Source organism: Pecten maximus, chromosome 14 (genome assembly GCF_902652985.1).
Source record: "Pecten maximus chromosome 14, xPecMax1.1, whole genome shotgun sequence".
NCBI classification, from domain to species: Eukaryota; Metazoa; Mollusca; class Bivalvia; order Pectinida; family Pectinidae; genus Pecten; species Pecten maximus.
Genome location: NC_047028.1, coordinates 30,483,917 through 30,507,986, shown reverse-complemented (window position 1 = coordinate 30,507,986; position 24,070 = coordinate 30,483,917). Strand labels below are relative to the sequence as shown.

At 35.8% G+C, this 24,070-nt stretch overlaps 1 protein-coding gene across 1 annotated transcript in view; it reads right to left on the bottom strand.

Moving 5' to 3' along the window:
- Positions 1 to 23,212, bottom strand: part of LOC117341984 (UDP-glucuronic acid decarboxylase 1-like) — a gene marked incomplete at its 5' end in the record, with an annotated part of 29,801 nt that extends 6,589 nt beyond the window's left edge. The window contains 8 exon segments of the mRNA XM_033903898.1: positions 453 to 574; positions 1,018 to 1,077; positions 4,207 to 4,311; positions 4,865 to 5,045; positions 6,129 to 6,186; positions 8,325 to 8,402; positions 19,179 to 19,218; positions 22,846 to 23,212. Coding sequence (XP_033759789.1) covers positions 453 to 574; positions 1,018 to 1,077; positions 4,207 to 4,311; positions 4,865 to 5,045; positions 6,129 to 6,186; positions 8,325 to 8,402; positions 19,179 to 19,218; positions 22,846 to 22,933 — 732 coding nt within the window.
- Between the last annotated feature and the right edge of the window lie 858 nt (positions 23,213 to 24,070).

Sequence of the window (24,070 nt, the reverse complement as noted above, 5' to 3'; positions counted from 1 at the left end):
GATGGTGAACAGACATCGCCGTTAAAGTAATAATAGAATGATAAATTATATACTTATATCAGAGGGTAATTTTATATCACAAAACACTATATATGAACAGACGTGATAGCTTTATTTACATTGAAAACAACTCACTTTAGTCTCCACAGGGAAATATCGCCGACCTGTTAACGTCATTCACGAATTTAAAGTCATTTTGAGATCAGAATTTGCGAAATTATGTATTCGCGAATAAGTCGAATGAGGTGCGTTCGCGAAATTAAGTACTCACGAAATATAAGTGATTTACAGTAAGAGGGTAAACCTAACAATATGGCTTAAATTTCACAACTCCCTACTTTAAACATCTGTACAATAAGGCTGTATTTTAAAAGTCCGAAAAACAATTTTTGTAAGAAGAATTAAGTTCCCAGGTAATCAGTAAGTTATAAAAGAATCCATCTACAGTATACCTGTTTGGCGTAAGCGTAACACATCGTCTCTGCCACACGCTTGCCCTCGTCGTAACAGGCTCGTGGGCCTATAGGATTGACGTGTCCCCAGTACTCCTCAGGCTGGGGGTGGACTTCCGGATCTGAGACAACCAAATATCACAGTTAAACCAGATATAACCATTTATATTTTATAAATATTTTTGTTTTTCTATTAAGCCATTATATAACTGCCGTTCATATTGTGCGTTATTTATATCACCATCTTGTATCCCAAATTACAATATTTATCCATCAAGCCCATGTCTGGTAATAAGCCCACCAATATGTCTACTGCAGTTCAGTAAAATAGCTAATGAACAGAATTTTACTTTCTAAAAAGAACCCTATATCACTACTAATGTCAAAGCTTGAGTTGCCTTTTGGGCTTTCTACAGCATACATTTGGTAACATCCAGGATTTTAAGCATTCAGTGAATGTTTCTGTAGAACTGTTTTAATGTGTAATTCCTCAGCAAGGAATTACAACCTTTACTTTAAATTAATTCATGAGACTTTAATTTTCTCCACTTCATTGACCACTTACCGCCGTAGACTTCAGACGTCGATGCCAGAAGTAGGCGACCTCGCACACGTTTGGCTAGCCCTACAACAATCAGACAGGATTATTTAACACCACCAACACACGTTTGGCCAGCCCTACAACAATCAAACATGATTATTTAACACCACCAACACACGTTTGGCTAGCCCTACAACAATCAGACAGGATTATTTAACACCACCAACACACGTTTGGCCAGCCCTACAACAATCGGACAGGATTATTTAACAACACACGTTTGGCCAGCCCTACAACAATCAAACATGATTATTTAACACCACCAACACACGTTTGACTAGCCCTACAACAATCAGACAGGATTATTTAACACCACCAACACACGTTTGGCCAGCCCTACAACAATCAGACAGGATTATTTAACACCACCAACACACGTTTGGCCAGCCCTACAACAATCGGACAGGATTATTTAACAACACACGTTTGGCCAGCCCTACAACAATCAGACAGGATTATTTAACAACTCACGTTTGGCCAGCCCTACAACAATCAGACAGGATTATTTAACACCACCAACACACGTTTGGCTAGCCCTACAACAATCAGACAGGATTATTTAACACCACCAACACACGTTTGGCTAGCCCTACAACAATCAGACAGGATTATTTAACACCACCAACACACGTTTGGCCAGACCTACAACAATCAGACAGGATTATTTAACACCACCAACACACGTTTGGCCAGACCTACAACAATCTGACAGGATTATTTAACACCACCAACACACGTTTGGCCAGCCCTACAACAATCGGACAGGATTATTTAACAACACACGTTTGGCTAGCCCTACAACAATCAGACAGGATTATTTAACAACACACGTTTGGCTAGCCCTACAACAATCAGACAGGATTATTTAACACCACCAACACACGTTTGGCTAGCCCTACAACAATCAGACAGGATTATTTAACACCACCAACACACGTTTGGCAAGCCCTACAACAATCAGACAGGATTATTTAACAACTCACGTTTGGCTAGCCCTACAACAATCAGACAGGATTATTTAACACCACCAACACACGTTTGGCCAGCCCTACAACAATCAGACAGGATTATTTAACAACACACGTTTGGCCAGCCCTACAACAATCAGACAGGATTATTTAACAACTCACGTTTGGCTAGCCCTACAACAATCAGACAGGATTATTTAACACCACCAACACACGTTTGGCCAGCCCTACAACAATCAGACAGGATTATTTAACACCACCAACACACGTTTGGCTAGCCCTACAACAATCAGACAGGATTATTTAACACCACCAACACACGTTTGGCCAGCCCTACAACAATCAGACAGGATTATTTAACACCACCAACACACGTTTGGCCAGCCCTACAACAATTGGACAGGATTATTTAACAACTCACGTTTGGCCAGCCCTACAACAATCAGACAGGATTATTTAACACCACCAACACACGTTTGGCTAGCCCTACAACAATCAGACAGGATTATTTAACAACACCAACACACGTTTGGCCAGCCCTACAACAATCAGACAGGATTATTTAACACTACCAACACACGTTTGGCTAGCCCTACAACAATCAGACAGGATTATTTAACAACACACGTTTGGCCAGCCCTACAACAATCAGACAGGATTATTTAACACCACCAACACACGTTTGGCTAGCCCTACAACAATCAGACAGGATTATTTAACAACACCAACACACGTTTGGCCAGCCCTACAACAATCAGACAGGATTATTTAACACTACCAACACACGTTTGGCTAGCCCTACAACAATCAGACAGGATTATTTAACAACACACGTTTGGCCAGCCCTACAACAATCAGACAGGATTATTTAACACTACCAACACACGTTTGGCTAGCCCTACAACAATCAGACAGGATTATTTAACAACACACGTTTGGCCAGCCCTACAACAATCAGACAGGATTATTTAACACCACCAACACACGTTTGGCCAGCCCTACAACAATCAGACAGGATTATTTAACACTACCAACACACGTTTGGCCAGCCCTACAACAATCAGACAGGATTATTTAACACCACCAACACACGTTTGGCCAGCCCTACAACAATCAGACAGGATTATTTAACACCACCAACACACGTTTGGCCAGCCCTACAACAATCAGACAGGATTATTTAACAACACACGTTTGGCTAGCCCTACAACAATCAGACAGGATTATTTAACACTACCAACACACGTTTGGCCAGCCCTACAACAATCAGACAGGATTATTTAACACCACCAACACACGTTTGGCTAGCCCTACAACAATCAGACAGGATTATTTAACACCACCGACACACGTTTGGCTAGCCCTACAACAATCGGACAGGATTATTTAACACCACCAACACACGTTTGGCCAGCCCTACAACAATCAGACAGGATTATTTAACACCACCAACACACGTTTGGCCAGCCCTACAACAATCAGACAGGATTATTTAACAACACATGTTTGGCTAGCCCTACAACAATCAGACAGGATGATTTAACATCAACACACGTTTGGCTAGCCCTACAACAATCAGACAGGATTATTTAACACCACCAACACACGTTTGGCCAGCTCTACAACAATCAGACAGGATTATTCAACAACATCAACTCTATGTCTCTTCAGGACTCTCAAACTTTTACAGGTAATGTAAAAAGTTAGTAGTCAGTACAACAATGTGTTCGTTGAATGGTCGTGCTTTTTATAATCAGGTAATTGGTCGAACATTTAAGCACCTATAATAGTAGTTCAACAACTCCAACATGTTTAAATACTTGGAAATGATATTCTGGTACTATTTCCATGTATTCAAATATATTTTCAGTGTTTGGGTACTTATATTGTAAATCGAAAATTAAGCCAAATAACTGTGATTAGTGTTAAGCCAGCTACTTACCAGAAAATGAACTCAAGTCAGGATTAACTTCATAATTGCATTACAAAAAGAAGATTTTTGCTGAACCATACATGGCCAATTACAACTAGTACAAGAGAATGAATTTAATATGATGAATCAAAAAATAACTCAAATGAAGATAACTTCATTGCAACCAATTAAAATTTATGTCAAATAAGGATGAATTTACCAGGACCAATCAGAACTTACGTTATATGAGGATGAATTTCCTGGACAACTCACCTAACATATGGATTGTACCGATGGTGTTGGTTTTGATGGTTTTCACAGGATTGTACATGTAGTTTGGAGGAGAAGCTGGTGAAGCCAGGTGGTAGATCTGATCCACTGTAAACATAAACAGGAAATGACCTTTTAACCTCAGCTGAATAAGTTACACCCCTAATGTTTATCTATACGCATCAGTACATTCAGGGTTTTCAATAAAAATATTTGTAAAAGGCTACAAATGAATAGTAACAGGTATACATGTAGTCTGAGGATTACGGTAATATGTTTTTAGACATTTTTTAAAAAGAGAATTAAGTCATTTGAACCGGCCAAAACACCATTCTAACCGGTCAATTTGGCCGGCGACCGGTTCTAAATGAAAACACTGAATACTGTTCATGAGATCAAACAGTGTGATTATAAACTTGACTTATTACAACAGTAAAACAATTTCTACCAATCCCCTTGTTGGTCTGGATAGCAATGTGCGAGTCTTAATATGGGAGGAAACCGGATTACCCAGATAAAAACCTGTATTAGGACAGGTAGGTGTCTTTTCACATCCAGTTGGGATTCAAACCCCAGTTGTCTAGGTCTTTGGGGGAAATATAAGATAAATTCATAACGGAATCCTACATGCAAGTAACAGATAAAAAAAAAATCTCCCTACCTTCTATAAAGAGAGGGTTTACAATGTCATGGTTGATGAGTTCAAAGTTTTCATGGCCGATCCAATGTTCTACGTTACGCTTGCGACCAGTGAAAAAATTGTCTACCACAGTGACCTCGTGACCTTCCAACATCAGCTTGTCGACAAGATGGGACCCGACGAATCCAGCTCCTCCTGAGATCTGTCAATCACAATAAAATATATAAATAATGCATTATGCGACCTCTTAAGTTCACTAACTTTGTGTAAAGCAGAAGTAGCAATAATATGATTTTCAAAATTGTCATCATGGCATCATTTTAAATATCAAACAAGCTCAAATTTAAGGCAGCTGCCTTGTAAGTGGAATTGGTTCAAATTTAAGGAAACCACCTTGTAAGTGGCATTGGTTCAAATTTAAGGCAACCACCTTGTAAGTGGCATCAGTTCAAATTTAAGGCAGCCACCATGTAAGTGGCATTGGTTCAAATTTAAGGCAACCACCTTGTAAGTGGCATCAGTTCAAATTTAAGGAAACCACCTTGTAAGTGGCATTGGTTCAAATTTAAGGCAGCCACCATGTAAGTGGCATTGGTTCAAATTTAAGGCAGCTGCCTTGTAAGTGGCATTGGTTCAATTTAAGGAAACCACCTTATAAGTGGCATTGGTTCAAATTTAAGGCAACCACCTTGTAAGTGGCATCAGTTCAAATTTAAGGCAGCCACCATGTAAGTGGCATTGGTTCAAATTTAAGGCAACCACCTTGTAAGTGGCATCAGTTCAAATTTAAGGCAGCCACCATGTAAGTGGCATTGGTTCAAATTTAAGGAAACCACCTTATAAGTGGCATTGGTTCAAATTTAAGGCAGCCACCTTGTAAGTGGCATTGGTTCAAATTTAAGGCAGCCACTTTGTAAGTGGCATTGGTTCAAATTTAAGGCAGCCACCTAATAAGTGGCATTGGTTCAAATTTAAGGCAGCCACATTGTAAGTGGCATTGGTTCAAATTTAAGGCAGCCACCTAATAAGTGGCTTGGGTTTAATTTTAAGCTGGCAATCTTGCAGGTGGCATGGGCTCAAATTACTTCATTTGTAAACAACGTTCAACTCATTCATGAAAATTGTTTCTGATATTTAATATAACTTTTCGATCAGAAGACACAATGATAACATTGTTATGTTGGCAGCCAGCAGTAGTAGACCATTTAAGCTACAATAAAACTAGAAGGGTAATTTGTTGGGATGGTCTTCTTGTTTAACAGGGTAACTCTATAAATATACAAACCAGAATCCTCTTCCTGTCCTTGTAAGTGAGGAACTTTACTTCTGGGAATGTTTTCTTCCTGAAAACAAATTCAGATTTCATTATCATACAATAGATATTTGAATAGAGAAGACATATACCTAGTTCATTGATCTATAACTGTTGTCACAAACACAGAACAAGAATTTCCCAGAAATGAATATGTCGGCTGTTAGGATCTGATAGCATAGATATATTCATGGTGAAAAGTTCAAAATATTTTCTGGCAACCATATTGCATTTCAGATAAAAAGGTCTAGCAATCACTCGTAGTGAAATTTGATTAATGAAACAAGAGGCACATGGGCCTAATTAACGGTCACCTGAGTTTTAATATATTTTAGCCTATTTGGCCCCTGTGACATTGAATGATGATCAAGGTCATCAATTTGAACCAACTTGGTAGCCCTTCATCCCAGCATGCTACAGACCTAATATTGGGTCTCTGGACATATTGGTTAACAAGCCAAATGTCAAGTCCCTAGGCCTCTTGGTTTTTGAGAAGATGTCGTTTAAAGATTTATGAATGATTGTGCAATCATGAAAATTTACAAAATGGCGTACCACCTCAACCAGAAGCGCTCAAGAAAAATTGAAGGTACCAAAATCACCAGAATGACATATTGCAATGATCTTTGTAAAAACATTTTAAAAATCAAAAAGTTGAAAATTTGCTGACCTTTTACAGTAAAACATGTTTAGTACGAACACGCTTATGGCGATTTTATGGATATTACGAACTGCTTCCAATTCCCTGGCTATTCTCCCTCTTACTTCTATGTAATTCTATAATTATATTGCGAATTTCACGTAGCGAAATATTGTCTATGACAAACTAATTTAGCGGTCCCTTCGACTGAAATTCTGTTTTATTTAAACACTTTAGTACAAACCCATATTCCGAAGTCGGAAATTCATGCACCGGTGATCATGACCGTGTCACTGAGAGGCGCCGAGGGCACATTTCAGGATATATATTTGTACGGCTATTGAATTGGTGAGTTGTGTTTTCGATGACTACTGAAGAAAGCGAGTTGTTTTATCAATGTTAATCCGTTCTTAGATGTATACAAAGTACATATATGTTTCGCAACGTACGGCATTTTAATCAAGCGGCTGAGAGCTAGTGAAAACGACGCTGCCAGGGTTAAGATCACAGGGGCTCGGTTTCGGGTTTCTGAGTAACATATGACATCAGTAATCGACCACAACACTATAAATTAAGAATTCATATACATTCTAAAACCTTATGAAAAATCGTGGTTATTTTTTTTTTGTACACACGCGAAAAGTTTCGTCAGAAGGTTATAAATGACTTAACATAATTGCATTGCTTTTAATTTGTACTTGCTTGTTTGTATTTTTATTTGAATATTTTCATACAGCGAAGTTCTTAGAAAAAAAACCCAATAAAGTTTGTAATACACGTAATACGAACTAACAATATAACAAACTGATTCAGTTGGTCCCCTGGGATTAGCTATAACCGTATTTTAATGTACCCCATAGTTAACTTTTTTATTTGACCTCTGACCTTAAAACTTTTGGTAGTAAAAGTTAGTGCCAGGCATTATCTACAAATAATATAAACACATGACCTCTGTAAAATGAATCCTTTTTGAGTTATGGCCATTTTAAACTTTTTAGGTATGATGTACACATCATGGCGGCCATATTGGATTTTTGACGTACTTGATTTTCTTACTGTCACCCCTTTGACTCATGCCAAATAAAATGAACAAAAAATAATTGCCATAACTCTTACCATTTTGGAGAATTTCTGCGGACAAAATAGAATGCAGAAGAAGAATAATAATATTAATAAACAGAACGGAAACAATAGGTCTTTTCGCCATAAAAGCCCAAATTATGTAATTATAACTAGAAATGACTTTGGCATGCATATGGAGATACAGTATATGTCCAATAATGTACTGGACCGGAAGTTCAGTGTAATGAAATTTATTGTTGTCATGAATTAGATTACAAATCCTTTTGCCTCTAAAATAATACAAATTTGATTTCTTAATGCTTTTTGGATAGCGAAAATGGTTAAGAACTTATTTTATATTTGATGTAAAAAGTCAGCAATCTTTGTTAACAAAATAGAGAGAAGATTATGTGACCAGTGTACCCTTTCGATTTAATCATATATAAACATGTACAATGTATACACACCCCTTCTCCAGCACTGCCACTCTCTCCTTCAGATCCTCAATGATCTGGTAGGCATCCTCTCCTAATTCCTTCCCAGACCTTAAAAACAATAAGATACATTTTGTATACACCATCTTACAATTTTCACTGATAAACATTTTTCTATCTATAGACCTAGACGAGAAATGGTTCTAGAAATAAATTTTGTCTTTCGAAAACTAGTCACTATTAAGTATTTCCTTGAGTTGAATTTTCTTTTCAATTACCGAATAATATACTTCTTTCTTTTAAGTCATGCCTATTCTAATTAAAGGACTTATTTGGGACTGAATATGCATTGATATTTTTCATATTAAAACCCAATTCCCGAAATCTGTTAAAAGTTCCGTCCCATTTCACAAATTTTCTTCCCAAAGGGAGACAAAATGTTTCCATTCCAAATGAGTAAAAATATCTGTTTTATCTTTAAAATGATACATACATATACACATTGAAATTAAATAATATACCTGTAGGAAGAGCTATATATTCACTGTGCTATTTTTAATAACAGCGACCTTGACCTTGAGATTACCTACAAACTTTTTTATATCCGTACTGCACATATCCTCACATCATTGTTTAACACCATGTCAAGTTTCAAAAAGTTTGGCCCTTTATCGTGATTCTAAGATAAATCTCCAGAAATAAAAGTGCTGTATTATGACAGTATGTATTCCAAGTTCTAGTTTTATTAACAGCTACCTATATCTCCACCTTAGGGACTTTATAAACTTCAGGGATCACCACAATTTCAAAATGATGGGTGGAGGAAAATTTTTTGACAATTTTTTCTGAACATGTACTTTTGTGGATGTCATGCAGCCTCGCGGTGCGACGTTTCGAGAAACATCATCAATTATGACATTAAGAATAGAGATTTAATTATGTTGTTTGATTTAGTTCTAAATAAATATGCATTTTAATCATTTGCTCACTCTATGCCATATATATCGTGTAAATTAAAACAAAATAACAGCTTATACCATTTAAACAATCATCAATTTATTTTCACAAAACCATTTCAATCTCAATTCCAACTCGCTGTTCTTTAATATAACATTGAATAAAACAAACTCAAATAGCATCTTTTACTGTTATAAATATGATAAACATTCACATCAAGATCATATTGCATTGTCAAGTATTATAAGTTAAAACATTTCAATTATTAATTTCATAAATTGCACTATAATATTATCAGTGAACATATTAATAGCAACTATTATATCTATGATACAGCATCTACAAATCAAACTCAATGACAACTTTTACTGGACATAATATAAGAATATATAAAGTATTTAAAGCAAATCACAAGCCACAATATAATTTCAATTAAGATATCAATTCAACACAGTCACTATAATTTTCTCCTGAAAATAGTCTTCACTATGAACAATTGAAGCCAAACACAATTTGTCTCTCCAAATGACATGAACATTCTACTGTTGCACAGTCCCTTCTGGAGAGAAGCAGCTTTCTTGTAGGGAACTCCCTGGGTAAACACCATCATCAGAGAGTTCAAGATCCTCTGAGAGAGCCTGTTCCTGCTGGTGGTAATAAATAAATTGATAAATAAATATTTTTGAAAACTTAATGAATCTTATTGTGGTCATTACCATATCATAATTATGAACTTCTTATTCCTACAAATTTGTAATAAGCAAAACAATTAAAACCATCAATAAATCTTTGGAAAAAAACAAAAAACAAAAAAACAAATTAATTATATTTTAACAAATATAATCAAATTAGTACATATTCATTACAAATGTACATGTTACATTGTATATACACTACAGCTTACGTGGACTTTGCGGTTTCCACGCGTCCGTCACGGACGTGGGCAGCGCGGACCCCACTCGCCCACCGGATATGGCATTCCGCGACGGTCCGTCATATATCGTGGACATCAGCTGACTGATACGGTATCCACTCGGCATCACGGTATGTGACGATCCGCGATTAGTGGTGGGCATAGTTCAACTCGAGACACCGTGTTCCACGACGATCCACGATACGTGGTGGACATGCATTTCATTTTAAAGCCCTGTGGTCCATGTCGATCCGCGATATACAGTGGGTACAAGTTGTTTGCTGTTCATTTCTGATCTACACGAGTTATATCCCTTCGTCTTTCGGTAGCGGTAGTGGTATCGGTATCGTTTATCAGAATTATGCATGGTTTCATGTTGGCGGTGTAGATAAGCCTTTATGATTCGGATGAAATTGAAGAACATTTCAAGTTTTATTTAAAGCTTTAGACCCTTGGTCCATCAATAGCGTTATTATGGCCATATTATAAACATTAACAAACAATCGCAATATATTAAGCGCCGTTAATATTTAATGTAACTTAACATAAGCTGTTTCATCCATCCAGCATTATCCATTGACGTATTCACGTTTTTAAAAAATATTCATTTATTTTAGAAATATTGCATTCATTACACGACATTGAATTGGGAAAATAGAAAATACCACTGCGACATAAGAACAGCTTTTCCAAATCTCATCAAAATATCTAAACTTCGGCATTTGAATCCTTATTCCGTTATCTTTTAAACATCGGTGTTATCATGTTATCAGACTCCGACCATATTAAAATATGCGGAATATCGAATGTTGTGACAACTATTTGTATATCTATTCTAAAGTGTACACACAAAAGAGCTGTTAATAACTGCCTATCTGGGTATCTTGTATACATGTAATATCGTTAATGTGGTATCTAAACGGAAAACACAAAAAGGAATTAAACATTACATTATTGCATCAAAAGCAGAATGGATTCAGAATGTAATTAAAACATTACTACGGCCCTTTCTGCAATATAATTTACATGTACAATGTTTATATACATTCCCTAAATGTACCGATTTATGATAACCATTTAATGTCTTTATATTTATCATGTATATTGAGTGCTTTGCATTCAGGTCCAATTATGGTTTCTGTTTCTATCACCACTGTGATTTCAATGATTTGTATTCAATCATATTTTAAGTCATAAATTACTCATTGAATGCAACACTTTTTATGCGGTGTTTTGCATAAACATGGCAGCCATAACCGCTGATTTTCTCGGCAGCTCGTCACACGCAGATGATTCTATTTTAGCTGTCTGTCAATCAAACGGGGTATCTGACGGCATCCGTGAGTTTCATTGGTTAGTGAGAATGATTGACAAGACACTAAAGCTTGTTACACTCCAGTGATCTCTGACTCTGTCAATCAAACACTGTAGAAAGGCGTCCGTTAATTCCATTGGTTGGTGAGAATGATCGACAAGTCAGCGTACGTGCACATGTTTTGTCGTCAGTTGTAATAGTAGACGTAAAACCCGTTAAATAAATATTGAGAAACATTATCAAAAACTGTATCGATACATACCGTCAAAACTGATTATCTACCGGTTCTAATAGCCTATATAGGGATATATTCCGCACAGTGACCTCATGGTTCGCCCAGAGACCATATTTGAGTCATTGCATTAATAGTCTATTAAAAGTTTATTCTAGAGATGCTAATATTTTAGGCAACGATGTTGCACGATTTGCGATATTTTGTGATATTCTGTTCCGACTCATCCACTCATCGGTTTTGGGTTACATTTCATTTGTTGGAGAGCTCGAGCTAAATTATTGGAGATAGAAAAGTCTCAATGCACCTTCGATATCAGAGACGGGAATCGGTTGATCTGTGGAATAAACAATAAAAAAAGTCCTGTCCTAGGACTGGTCATGATAATGTTATATGAATATCTACACGTAGAAACACGAACTAAGATACATCCGAGTCCGTTTTATAACCGACGAGTGGCCAACACCACAAAGGCCAGAGACCGGCAAGCCGCGGTCACAGAGGCGTGTTAAGATAATAGCCCGGTAAATACCACATCTTAATTAACAGGTGTATCTCTAACATGTTGAATTTACCTGTAGGGCAGTTTGTTTTGATAATTATGATATAAAAGGACTCCCAATGCCAAGAAGTGGGTCCTTAACTGTAGGTAAATTTAATTCATTTATTCCTTTGGCGTTTCAGCCAATCTGATTTTACAACATATACAAAGACATATACATTAGCAATACAAGATCGTGATATCACAGGTTCAACGGGATCAGACCGCTTTTTAGGAAATATATATAAACAAATGTAAACACGTGCCTGCAATTAATGCGAATAAGACAACGATAATGCAAATGTAACATTTGGTATAATGTTCTATTATAACGGGCCGTATACAACATGTTATAATTATATAATGTTCTGTGTTAACGGGCTGTATATAACATGTAACTTCTTACTAATTTTCTTTTATAATGGACCGCATATAGCATATGGCATTTGAATAATGATCTATTTTAACGGGCGATATATAACATGTAACTTCTTACTAATTTTCTATTATACGGGCCGTATACAACATGTCACAATTATATTATGTTCTGTTTTAACGGGCCGTATATAACATACATATTCTTACTAATTTTCTTTCATAATGGGCCGTATATGACATATGACACTTGAATAATGTTCTATTTTAACGGGCCATATATAGCAAGTAACTTCTTACTAATTTTCTATTATAACGGGCCATATACAACATGTCACAATTATATTATGTTCTGTTTTAACATCCTGTATATAACATGTAAAATTTGAGCAATATTCTATTATAACGGGCCGTATACAATATGTAACATCTCACTAAATTTCTAATATAACGGGCCGTAAACAACTTGTAACATTTCACTAATTTTCTATTATAACGGGCCGTATATAACATGTCACCATATATAATGTTCTGTTTTAACGGGCCGTATATAACATGTGATGCTGATGTAACCTCTTACAAATTTCTATTATATCGGGCAGTATACAGCATGTAACATTTGAATAATGTTCTATCATAACGGGCCGTATACAACATGTAACATCTCACTAATTTTCTATTAAAACGGGCCCTATATAACATGTCACAATTATATAATGTTCTATTTTAACGGGCCGTTTATAACATGTAACTTCTTACTACGAACCTCACCTTACGACCACCTCAAAATTACGACCACCCCGCTATTACGGGCACTTTTTTTTCAGTCCCGATTTTTTTCTCTATATATCTTGGTATTGGTCGCTTCACTATTACGACCACTTTGCTATTCCGTATTACGACCACCTTGGGCAGTCCCAACGAATACTAATTAACGCTTATTACCCCCACAATTACGACCAGTTGGTCGTGTCTAAAAAGTTACCTGGTGTGTAGCGAACCGTGAACAGCTTACGGTAATGCGTGTCAAACTGGCCATTGACGTGTGTATACGTAATTATCGATCTTTTGTTTACTGACCAGTGTATCGACAGGTGAGTAGAATGGCTATTAATCTCTTTGAAATCTTCGCACTGACCGGAAGGTAAAATAAACATCCAGTCTTTCATTGTTCGTAACAAGCCAACATGTGCCGGGTTTTAGTTTGTAGTCCTTTGTTTACCGTTACGGGTGATCGCCCTTCCTTGGTGGCGCTGTGACGGATCAAATACACAAGTGATCAGATTATCTATCTTGCCTTGAAAATTGTAATAACCGTACATTTGCTTATTAATTATGGTATTCAAATAATTGATTTGTGGCTGTTGGCCGTTTTAAGACCCGATTACATACAAGCGAGTAAAATAAACATAGTAACGTTTGATTTTTTTTCTGGTCAAGCGCAAGTTTTTTCAGCGATCTCGATGTTTTTGTATCAATGCCGAATAGGGTCTGTAGATAGGTGTTATTATAATTTGAAAAAAAAACATGTTTGGTTTCAAATATTTCGCTAGAATTATGCTATTCTTTCTAACTTCATTTCTTTTTTCGCTCATGATGGCCATATCACGTAAACGTAACGAGTTATCACTAAAAAAGAAAATTGAACTGATTCAATGTAGCAATGGTCGTAGCCAACGACAACTTGCTGAACAGTTTGGGGTCGGCAAAACACAGGTCAGAGCATCTTGAAAAGAAAGACAGAAATTTTAGAAGGTTATGAAGAAAATAAAGGAAATGATAGACAAAAACAATTGTCTTTCTTTTTATTTAAAGTTAAGACTATGGCATGTATTTAGCCAAATATATACAACTTGCACCTGAGTTCAGTCAATTAAGAGTTACGGTTCCTGATGGTCTAGCTCAAATTGGTCCACCTCGGCACTTTGTCCCGGACCCCAGGTGTTCTTAATAGTGAGGTTTCACTGTAATTTTCTTTTATAACGGGCCGTATACAACATGTAACATCTCACTGAATGTCTATTATAACGGGCCATATATAACATGTAACATTTATATAATGTTCTATTTTTCTGCTTGAACGGACCGTTTATAACATGCTAATTTGCTATTGTAACGGGCCGTATACACCATGTTACATCTCACTGATTTTCTATTGTAACGAGTCGCATATAACATTTATTTAACTTCTTACTAATTTTCTACTATACTGGTGTAAAGGGCCGTATACAACATGTAACATTTGAATAATGTTCTATTTCAACGGGCCTATATAACATGTAACTTACTACTTTTCTTTTATTACGGGCCGTATACAACATATATAACGTGTAACGACTTACATCACCCTGTCCATAGCCTTTATTACGAGGACACGGGTTTCGTTGCATACCAATAACGATTACAACACTTCTAATAATATAAGTTTAAAATGGAATTCGTACATGAAATAAATGCTTAAAGTAAAGTTTCAACATCGTGGGTATGTGAATGTTCAAACTTAGGCTAATTATTTTATTTGTGATACGAATGTTTATTGTTTTAACTCAACGGAATTTAAATGTAAATAATGTGTATAATTTAAAAATGAATCCCTACAGTAAAAAGAAATTTTTAACAAAACTCAAGCTAAATATACGTACAACCTGTAAAAGCATATATTCGGAACATTTTTGACGTGCACGGAAACCATACGTGTCAACTCACCAGCAGTTATAGGCGGTTCCGATTAGAACACCCGACAGAACAGATACCTGTGGTGCTGTGACAGGCGTGACGACCGTGTCGACCGTAATTTCACATCTGATTATTGTTAAATGGTATACTAACCCACTCACAGTCGAGTACACTTTTATGTCTATATGATTTGTAATCAGTTAAGTTAAATAATATCAAGAAAAATATCAGTGATAGTTCGCCATGTTGATAAGGGTTATCGGATAGTAGTAAATGGTCTGATGTGATTTTGTTTCGCATTTTCAATCATTTAAAACAGTAAAATATCTACGTTGTTGTACTATAGCTGTCTTCTGCAAATTTGGTTTATGAAAATGGTATGCAAAATTATTAATAAGGAATGAAATGAGATGAATTCAAAGGTCGTGTAAAATAGAGGTAAAGATCATGTAATGTCGGAGAATACAGATAAGATACCGGTAATTTTGGAGAACTTTGGAGAACACAGGTAAAATCCAGGTAAGGTATAGGTGAAGACTATAATGACTGTCACAACATACCTGCCCGTAACTTATTTGTAAGAAGTGGGAGAAAGGAGACCCCCCCCCCCCGCGCGGTAATCCAGACGATTTTTCTTACCTTGTGGGTCAGTCACCCGTGGCGACAGATTCACAGCTCTAGCTCGTTTGACACACCAAGTCGTCATAGCAACCGCTGCGAGGTCCTAGCCCCAGGCATTTACCTGTTCAACTCAGTTTTTGTAACGGTATTTTGCTTTCCTATACAGCGAATTAATTAATGATTATAGACTGGTCTTGCTTTTGTTTCAAACTTAAAGCAGATGATAACTATGATATCAACAAATTTTATTCCGTAGTTACGTGAGAACCCATAAACCAACATACATAATGTACGTAACCAAAATATGATTATTATTGATCAGATCATAAGTAATATACGGAAAGAATATCTGTAATATAGTTCACACTTAATGAAATTTAGATATATATATTTTTTAAATAGAAGGTGCTTCACACAGACATGGGCTCGTAAAGATGACGCATTAAAAGAATTTATCATATTACACAGTATCAACTGATATAAGCACATCGTTTACTTTGCGTTTTAACTTCTGTAACATAAAATACATTAATACAATGGTGTACACGCAAATTACATAAAAGATATTTACTAGTGTTAATCTGAGATTATTCGATTATTTACAATTAAAATTATTATGTTATATACGGCCCGTTACTAAAGAAAATTAATGAGATGTTACATGTTGTATACGGTCCGTTATAATAGAGCATTATTCAAATATTACATGTTATATACGGCCCGTTACTAAAGAAAATTAATGAGATGTTACATGTTGTATACGGCCCGTTATAATAGAGCATTATTCAAATGCTATATGTTATATACGGCCCGTTACTAAAGAAAATTAATGAGATGTTACATGTTGTATACGGTCCGTTATAATAGAGCATTATTCAAATATTACATGTTATATACGGCCCGTTACTAAAGAAAATTAATGAGATGTTACATGTTGTATACGGCCCGTTATAATAGAGCATTATTCAAATATTACATGTTATATACGGCCCGTTACTAAAGAAAATTAATTAGATGTTACATGTTGTATACGGCCCGTTATAATAGAGCATTATTGAAATATTACATGTTATATACGGCCCGTTACTAAAGAAAATTAATGAGATGTTACATGTTATATACGGCCCGTTATAATAGAGCATTATTCAAGTATTACATGTTATATACGGCCCGTTACTAAAGAAAATTAATGAGATGTTACATGTTGTATACGGTCCGTTATAATAGAGCATTATTCAAATATTACATGTTATATACGGCCCGTTACTAAAGAAAATTAATGAGATGTTACATGTTGTATACGGCCCGTTATAATAGAGCATTATTCAAATATTACATGTTATATACGGCCCGTTACTAAAGAAAATTAATGAGATGTTACATGTTGTATACGGCCCGTTATAATAGAGCATTATTCAAATATTACATTACCAGGGAAACGGAAGGGAAGTAACTCTTATATATCGGGAGGACATCCTGCCTTCGGCCGTGATTAGAAGACGCGGTAAAGTAAGCATAACTTCAAAACATAAGCTAGCCACGCTATCTAGCGTTACACGACGGATCGCGCTGTTCCATGGACATACACGGCATCCGGCGGGCCACGATATCCAGTGTTCCTCGACGGGCCGCGCTGTTGCGTGGACACCCACGGTATCTGCCGATCCATCACGAATCGCGGAATCACGTGGACACTTTGCCCACGCATGTCCACTAGTGGACATTGCGTGGGCAGTCCACCGTGGCCGCGTGGAAACCGCAAAGTCCACGTAAGCTGTAGTGTACTTGAGGTGCTAATTAACTTATCTGTATTTAATAATAATTAAAGAAAATCAAATACCTAGATAACACTTATCAAATAATAAATACAGAGATACATTAGGAGAGATTCTGAGATTATTTATATTATTGGACGTTTCGAGATCGTTTTTGGAAGGGAGATCACTCTAATAGTACTTTCTAAAAATAGCACGTGACAAGAAAACCAATGCACGAAATATTCATTAGATTATTAGCATTATCTAGCAAATCAAATAGGTTAATTGTAAGCTTACCTTGGTCATCTTCATACACAATTAATCCATGCGCATTTCTGTAGCCGTGGCTTACGCGATGTATCAGATTTCAGTCTGTTGGCTGCAGGTTTTCTATCGGTTGTCGCGATCGCATGTCGTTCACATGGTGTTCCAAAAAAAGGAGCTGATACTCCTCTCTTCATGGTGACATTGCCATAAAGTTTTCAAAAATGTATCCATGCTTCTCAAACATCGGCTTAGGTATTGATATTATCAGTTTGATTATCCCAGCTGAATATTAATTCTTGTGAAAAAAAGAGAATCTTATCGGACCGTCGGTTTTTCCGATGTAGGCGATGGTAACATTTTCTCTGATGTCCCGATCGACTGAAACCATACAATCACATCTGTTCCCATGGTCAGAACAGTACACCTACTATTAATTAATTATCACCATCGATATAGGTGTGATCAAGAGATCAGTCGACCGTATCAAAACATAACGGTGAGGCACCTTACCGAGATCGCAATTCGTCAATTAGGCCTAGTTCACCTGTAAAAACAGGGGCCATAGGTAATGAGTATCGGACGCTATAGAAACGGGTCAGTTTTCTGCTTGAAATCGATACAAAATAGGGGTGTTAGGTAACAATTACATGCGTGGCGGATCGAGTGAATTTGGTTGTGTTAGCGTGGCGGTACCCAGTTAAGGGTGGCGGGCCGCCACGTTAAAACAGGCAATGGTGATCACTGAACTTATATTACACATCTGCAATTCATAGTGTCATTATTTGGAATTTCAGGAATTCGAAGTTGCCTCTCTGTCAAGACCTAACATGATGTACATGTATTTCTAACAGTTTATTGCCAGTTGCATTTTAAGTTTGGTTTGGTTTATTTAGTTGATTTCTTGTGTCAGATTATGTATGCAGCAAAACAATGACCAGTGAAACATTAAAACCTTCCAGGTAAAATGTATACTCAGAGTTAATTTATTCTTTTCAGGGAAAATTAATACTTGACATTTTTTTTTCCCCAAAAAAAATTCTGATCACCTGATCACCTACCAGGACGTATACAGGTGGAAACAAGGGTACAGCCAAGTTTTAGGAGCTTGAGTTCTCCAGACATCAAAGTTTTAATGCTGAGGGTTAATTGGATGAACATTGCCATACCATACCCCATCAAATTGAAATTCAAGCAGTTTTTAAGGTCTGTACAAACCATTAAAAACACACTCACCTCACTACTTCATTGGAGGACGAAAACTTTCCGAAGCCAACTGAAACAAAAAATAGGATTGGGTTAAAAAACAATATCTACCTTCAGACTAGTATAAACCTACAGACTGGAACACTTTAAGGTCCATATAAGTATACCTGCTGATGATAGAGCCAGTCAACAGTCCACATGTTCTAACATAAATAAAATGGGCACTGAAAAGAATCTATAAGTAATGATGTAGAAAAATCTGAAAGAAAATTATCAGCAGATACATAAAGCTCCCTTTAATCTACACATGCATTCTCATCTAGAATCACTTTCATTCTTTTTGCTGAAAAAATGAATTATTGTGTATTTCTTATGAATTGTCTTTTTTTTCTTTTGAACTTTAATTTGCAAGTTTAGAAGAATGTTACAAAATATTGGACCAGGACAAGAATAATTTTTCTCTTCTATACAAACACATACATATCGCAGGTTCTTGTTCAGACAGATAATTATATCAATATTGGGGGAAAAAATACAATCTATTAAGTATTGTTCTTTCCATGTTTTCTTTTTCAAATGAATTACCTCCCTTATAAAACTTTTTCTCTAGTAGGGGATTGACCTTATATTGAAGGAAAATGATCATGAATTCAGTGTTTGTGAACATTTTCACTAAACTACAATAAATATGTACATTGGTGCACTTATATTATACAATCTATAACCCGCCATGGGTTTATTGCTGGAAACATACATGAATATTTCATACAATACCCAGTAAGAAACCAATGTTACAATATTGAATACCAAATTCAACTTATTAGTGCTCCTTTCACTATAAGCCAATCCCCAACTATTTTCTAGGAAAAAAGTAAATGCTTTAACCAAAAGCCCATAAAAATGTTGTTTACTTCACTGTTATAAGTCAAGATAGTCTGATAAATCTCTGTAACAATTTGCATTTGGTTCCTGAGAACCAATATAGATACATACACTTTTTCTTATAAATAAATCTATTTTGTACATGTATTATTTTTTGTTTAATCCTGATTTCACATATGAACATTTTTATGAAAGTTGTTTTATTAGGCTCATGTTGCACTGGAGTATTAATGTGATTACTCTGTTTACATTAGGTTAAATATTGTGTACAACTTGGTAGAAAAGTACCAAAAATAGCCTTAGGGTTAAAATATTCAACCACAGAAAAGTATGATGGAGTGGTTTTCATATCGGAAGAAATTACAGGCATCTATATCCTACAAACACTTTCTATGGCAGCTACATATGTAGAGATATTTTTGTGGAAAGTCTAGCCCAAGGGCGTTTTATCAGTTGTGGTTAAAGGACAAACCAGGGGGAGGTTCTTAAACCCAATTCTACATAAATAATAATCTTCTTATACCATGTATACCTGTATACATGATGATGGACTCATTTCTTTCAAATATCTTGCTTTAAAATTATAAAAAAAAAAGGGTTAACTATCCATATGTTGTTCCGATTAATCGCTTTAATCGATGATTATTCGTTTTACCTTTGACATTGACTTATATAATTATCATTCATGATTTTTTTGTGCGATCATGGTTTGACTATAACATGAAATTTTTCAAGATTCATAGCCTACTTCAATAATTGATAAATGAACAATATCACTGATTAATTACCTGACACAAAAATCCATTATAAAACATTTTAAAACATTGCAAGATATGCCAGGCAGCCTTAAAACATATCCACAATATTTTCCCCTATTTAATTAGTTAATGCTTTTACAGATTATATACCTAAACATATCCACAACTTTTGTTAATATTTTTGCAGATATTTCCCTATCTGTTCATGATCGATCAATAATCAATAATCGATCATTGATCATTTAAGAAATGGTGATAATCGATCATGAAAATTATAGTGACTCCAGATCCCAACACTACAATCCTATGAAATCCTAAGGTAATTGTTGTGGAAAAGAGGTCTTATATTTGAAATCGATTATATAATTATTGGACTTTCAAAATTGATTGCTTATCATTGGTTAAAAATGATGAAAAGCTAATTGTGACATGAAACCTGGTAAATTTGTAATAACAATTCTGGAATCTCTGCCATTTGTCATCAGCTAATAGCATAGTCAGAGTGTCTAAAATACTTCACTGACCAAGACAATGACCACACAACATCTGAATTCTATCATGGTTTCAAGAGAGAAGAGAGGACAGCAAAACAATTTGATCTTGATGAATACAGCTATATAATTTTGGTACAAGGATCAAAAGGTATATTTTAAAATTTTAATTCTTGATGCCATTTAAATTTTCACTAAATTGATCATTAAAAGCAATATCACTTATTGATAGGACTTAATCTTGGGACCTCCAAACGACACTCTAACAATTTCAGCTAGCAGTGCCTTTAGGGTTCAGCCCTGGCAGTGGTCGCAGTCCAGTTCTGCTAACCTCTCTCCCCTCCTTCAATGAAAATTTTCTACCCTGAAGACACACACTAGACCCTATACCTATTTCTGTGGCTGTAGCCCTGGTAAATACTAGCAGCAATATACTGCTCGGCTAGAGAGATCTTCTCTTTAGCACGATCAGTTGAGCGTAAGACTAGTAAGCCATGGCCAGAGGTCCTGGCTTTCCAAAATCTCAACCAGGACTTTTGTTCTTAATACGTATATATACCACCACCACATGTACAGACAAACTCCTATTAAGTCCCTAAAACAGAAATTAAACCCAGGGGCTCCAAACTTTTGATGGACGCTCTAACCATTTAAACTGGTGTTAATGTTAACGTTCAGTCTAGCCCAATCCATAAACTGCACCCTCCTTCAACAAAGTCTTCGATCCTGAAGACACACTATCTACAGTATTTGTGGATATTTATTTTTTAATCGGATGCTAATTGTAAAAAGTTCTGACAGGAATCGAACCTGGGTATCCAGCATGAATCATCAAGTATATATACCTCCTGAGCCAAAAGAAGCAGACGCATGCATGCTTTGTCAACTGAAGACATACAGATCTAGACCTCGAGGCTATATATATATATTATAAACCACACTGAAGTTTCGAAATTACAAGTTCAAAAGAAAATAGAAAGTTTATATAATTAACATTACTTAGGGATTGGTTCCCTATATCTACAAACGAAAATAAGCATCTACGCTTACATGTTTTAACTTTTTGTTACAATGTATTGATTTTCATTGTTGTTTTAGCCTGTCAGTTACTGAGTCACAGCTGTTAAATTATTAATTGCCTGAAATTCTACCGCAATTATAAAAAAAAAAACAATGACCATCTTCAATAATCTTAAGATTTTGTCCAAGACTATTAATATTACTGAAGAATAGTCTGATTTATTTAACACTAATTCACTCAGTAGCCTTACTCAAGTTACTGACAAAGACTAAACAACAATGAAATCGATAGTATAACGATCGCGAACAGTTAAAACGGTATAAACATGTACTGATGCGAATAAAAAAGGGTATCATGGAAAGATAAAAATGTTAATATGAAGAAGCATAAATAAAATTGAATTAGAAGGTTAGATTTCTACAGTAAGTGTCAGTACAGTAAACTTCCCTGTATCGAAATCCAGCATAATTTTTACCGGCTTCAGACTGCTGCATACAAAGCATATAACATTGAATGGAAAACAAAATGTTTGAAACATAACTTACTTATTATCAATGCGGCGACTGCAGCTAGAGTTACAAGTGCGTTCCTCATCTTTTTTATCGGTATCATAACTCGAAGACGTGTCCACATTACTTATGAAAACATTCTGAGCACGAGTTTTCTTCCTGTTATTTTTCGTTGGAACTCTTCTGCACAGTAAGGTAGCTAACTCTTATAGTCCTAAGTTCTTCGAGGTACGGGAAATATCGACAATAACCGATTTGGTCATCCGATCAATCAGTTATATACCATACGTTAAATAATTATATTGTCAATTAATGTCCTCGTTGCAGAAAGCACATATTATAGATCTACACAGACGTGTTAATGCAATAGCTCAATCTGTTGGTTTGTGATAAATCGGAACATCTCATGTAGTTCAGAAGGTAACGTTATCAAAAAATCGTCAAAGGATTAAAATATGCACAGAGAGCTTCCGGTTTGTATGTTGATTTCTTTCCTAATAACAATTTTTGAGTCTAAATTCCATAAAGAAAAGAAAGATTCAACAGGTATTTTTAGCTTTGTATATAATGAGATAGATTCTAGAATATATATTACGTTGATAAATATATATGGCCCAAACTCAGATAAACCAGATTTTGTTTTTATAAAAAGGTCTGAAGCCAGTGTTGTGGGGGTGTTGGGGGTTACTCGTGTTCTTGGCTGCTTGAGGTGTTAAGTTCATAAAACAAATCCACGCTGCACTACGTTTACCGCCATTTATTCTCCGGAAAACAACAAGTCAACTCTAAACATACAAACAAAAGGACCCGGACGCTGGGTCAAATATCCGGAATTTGATTAAATTAATCAGACACTACCTGACCAGTCATGGGTGTATACAACACCAGGGAGGTGTGGCGAGTTTTTTAATCTAGTGCTATAGATCTACATAGAGGGATAGATATAGAGACTGAAGTCTTTTGTATTTTATTTATGCACTGCACGACTTTCGTATCACGCAGACATTAGGTAAAATTACGTATATTTGATCCGAGGTCTGCTATTTGATGGAAATATTTAGTGGGTTTTTTGGGTTTTTTTCTTTTTCCAAATCGTTTGCTATTAAATATTAACAAGCAATGTAAAATGTACAATGTATTCAGCTTTTAATTTAAATAGGCAAACTGTTTGAGCGTGTAGTTTATAAACATGTTTATAATTATTTCTTAATCGAATATGCATGGCCTCATTTATAAATATCAGTCTGGGTTTCTACCACTA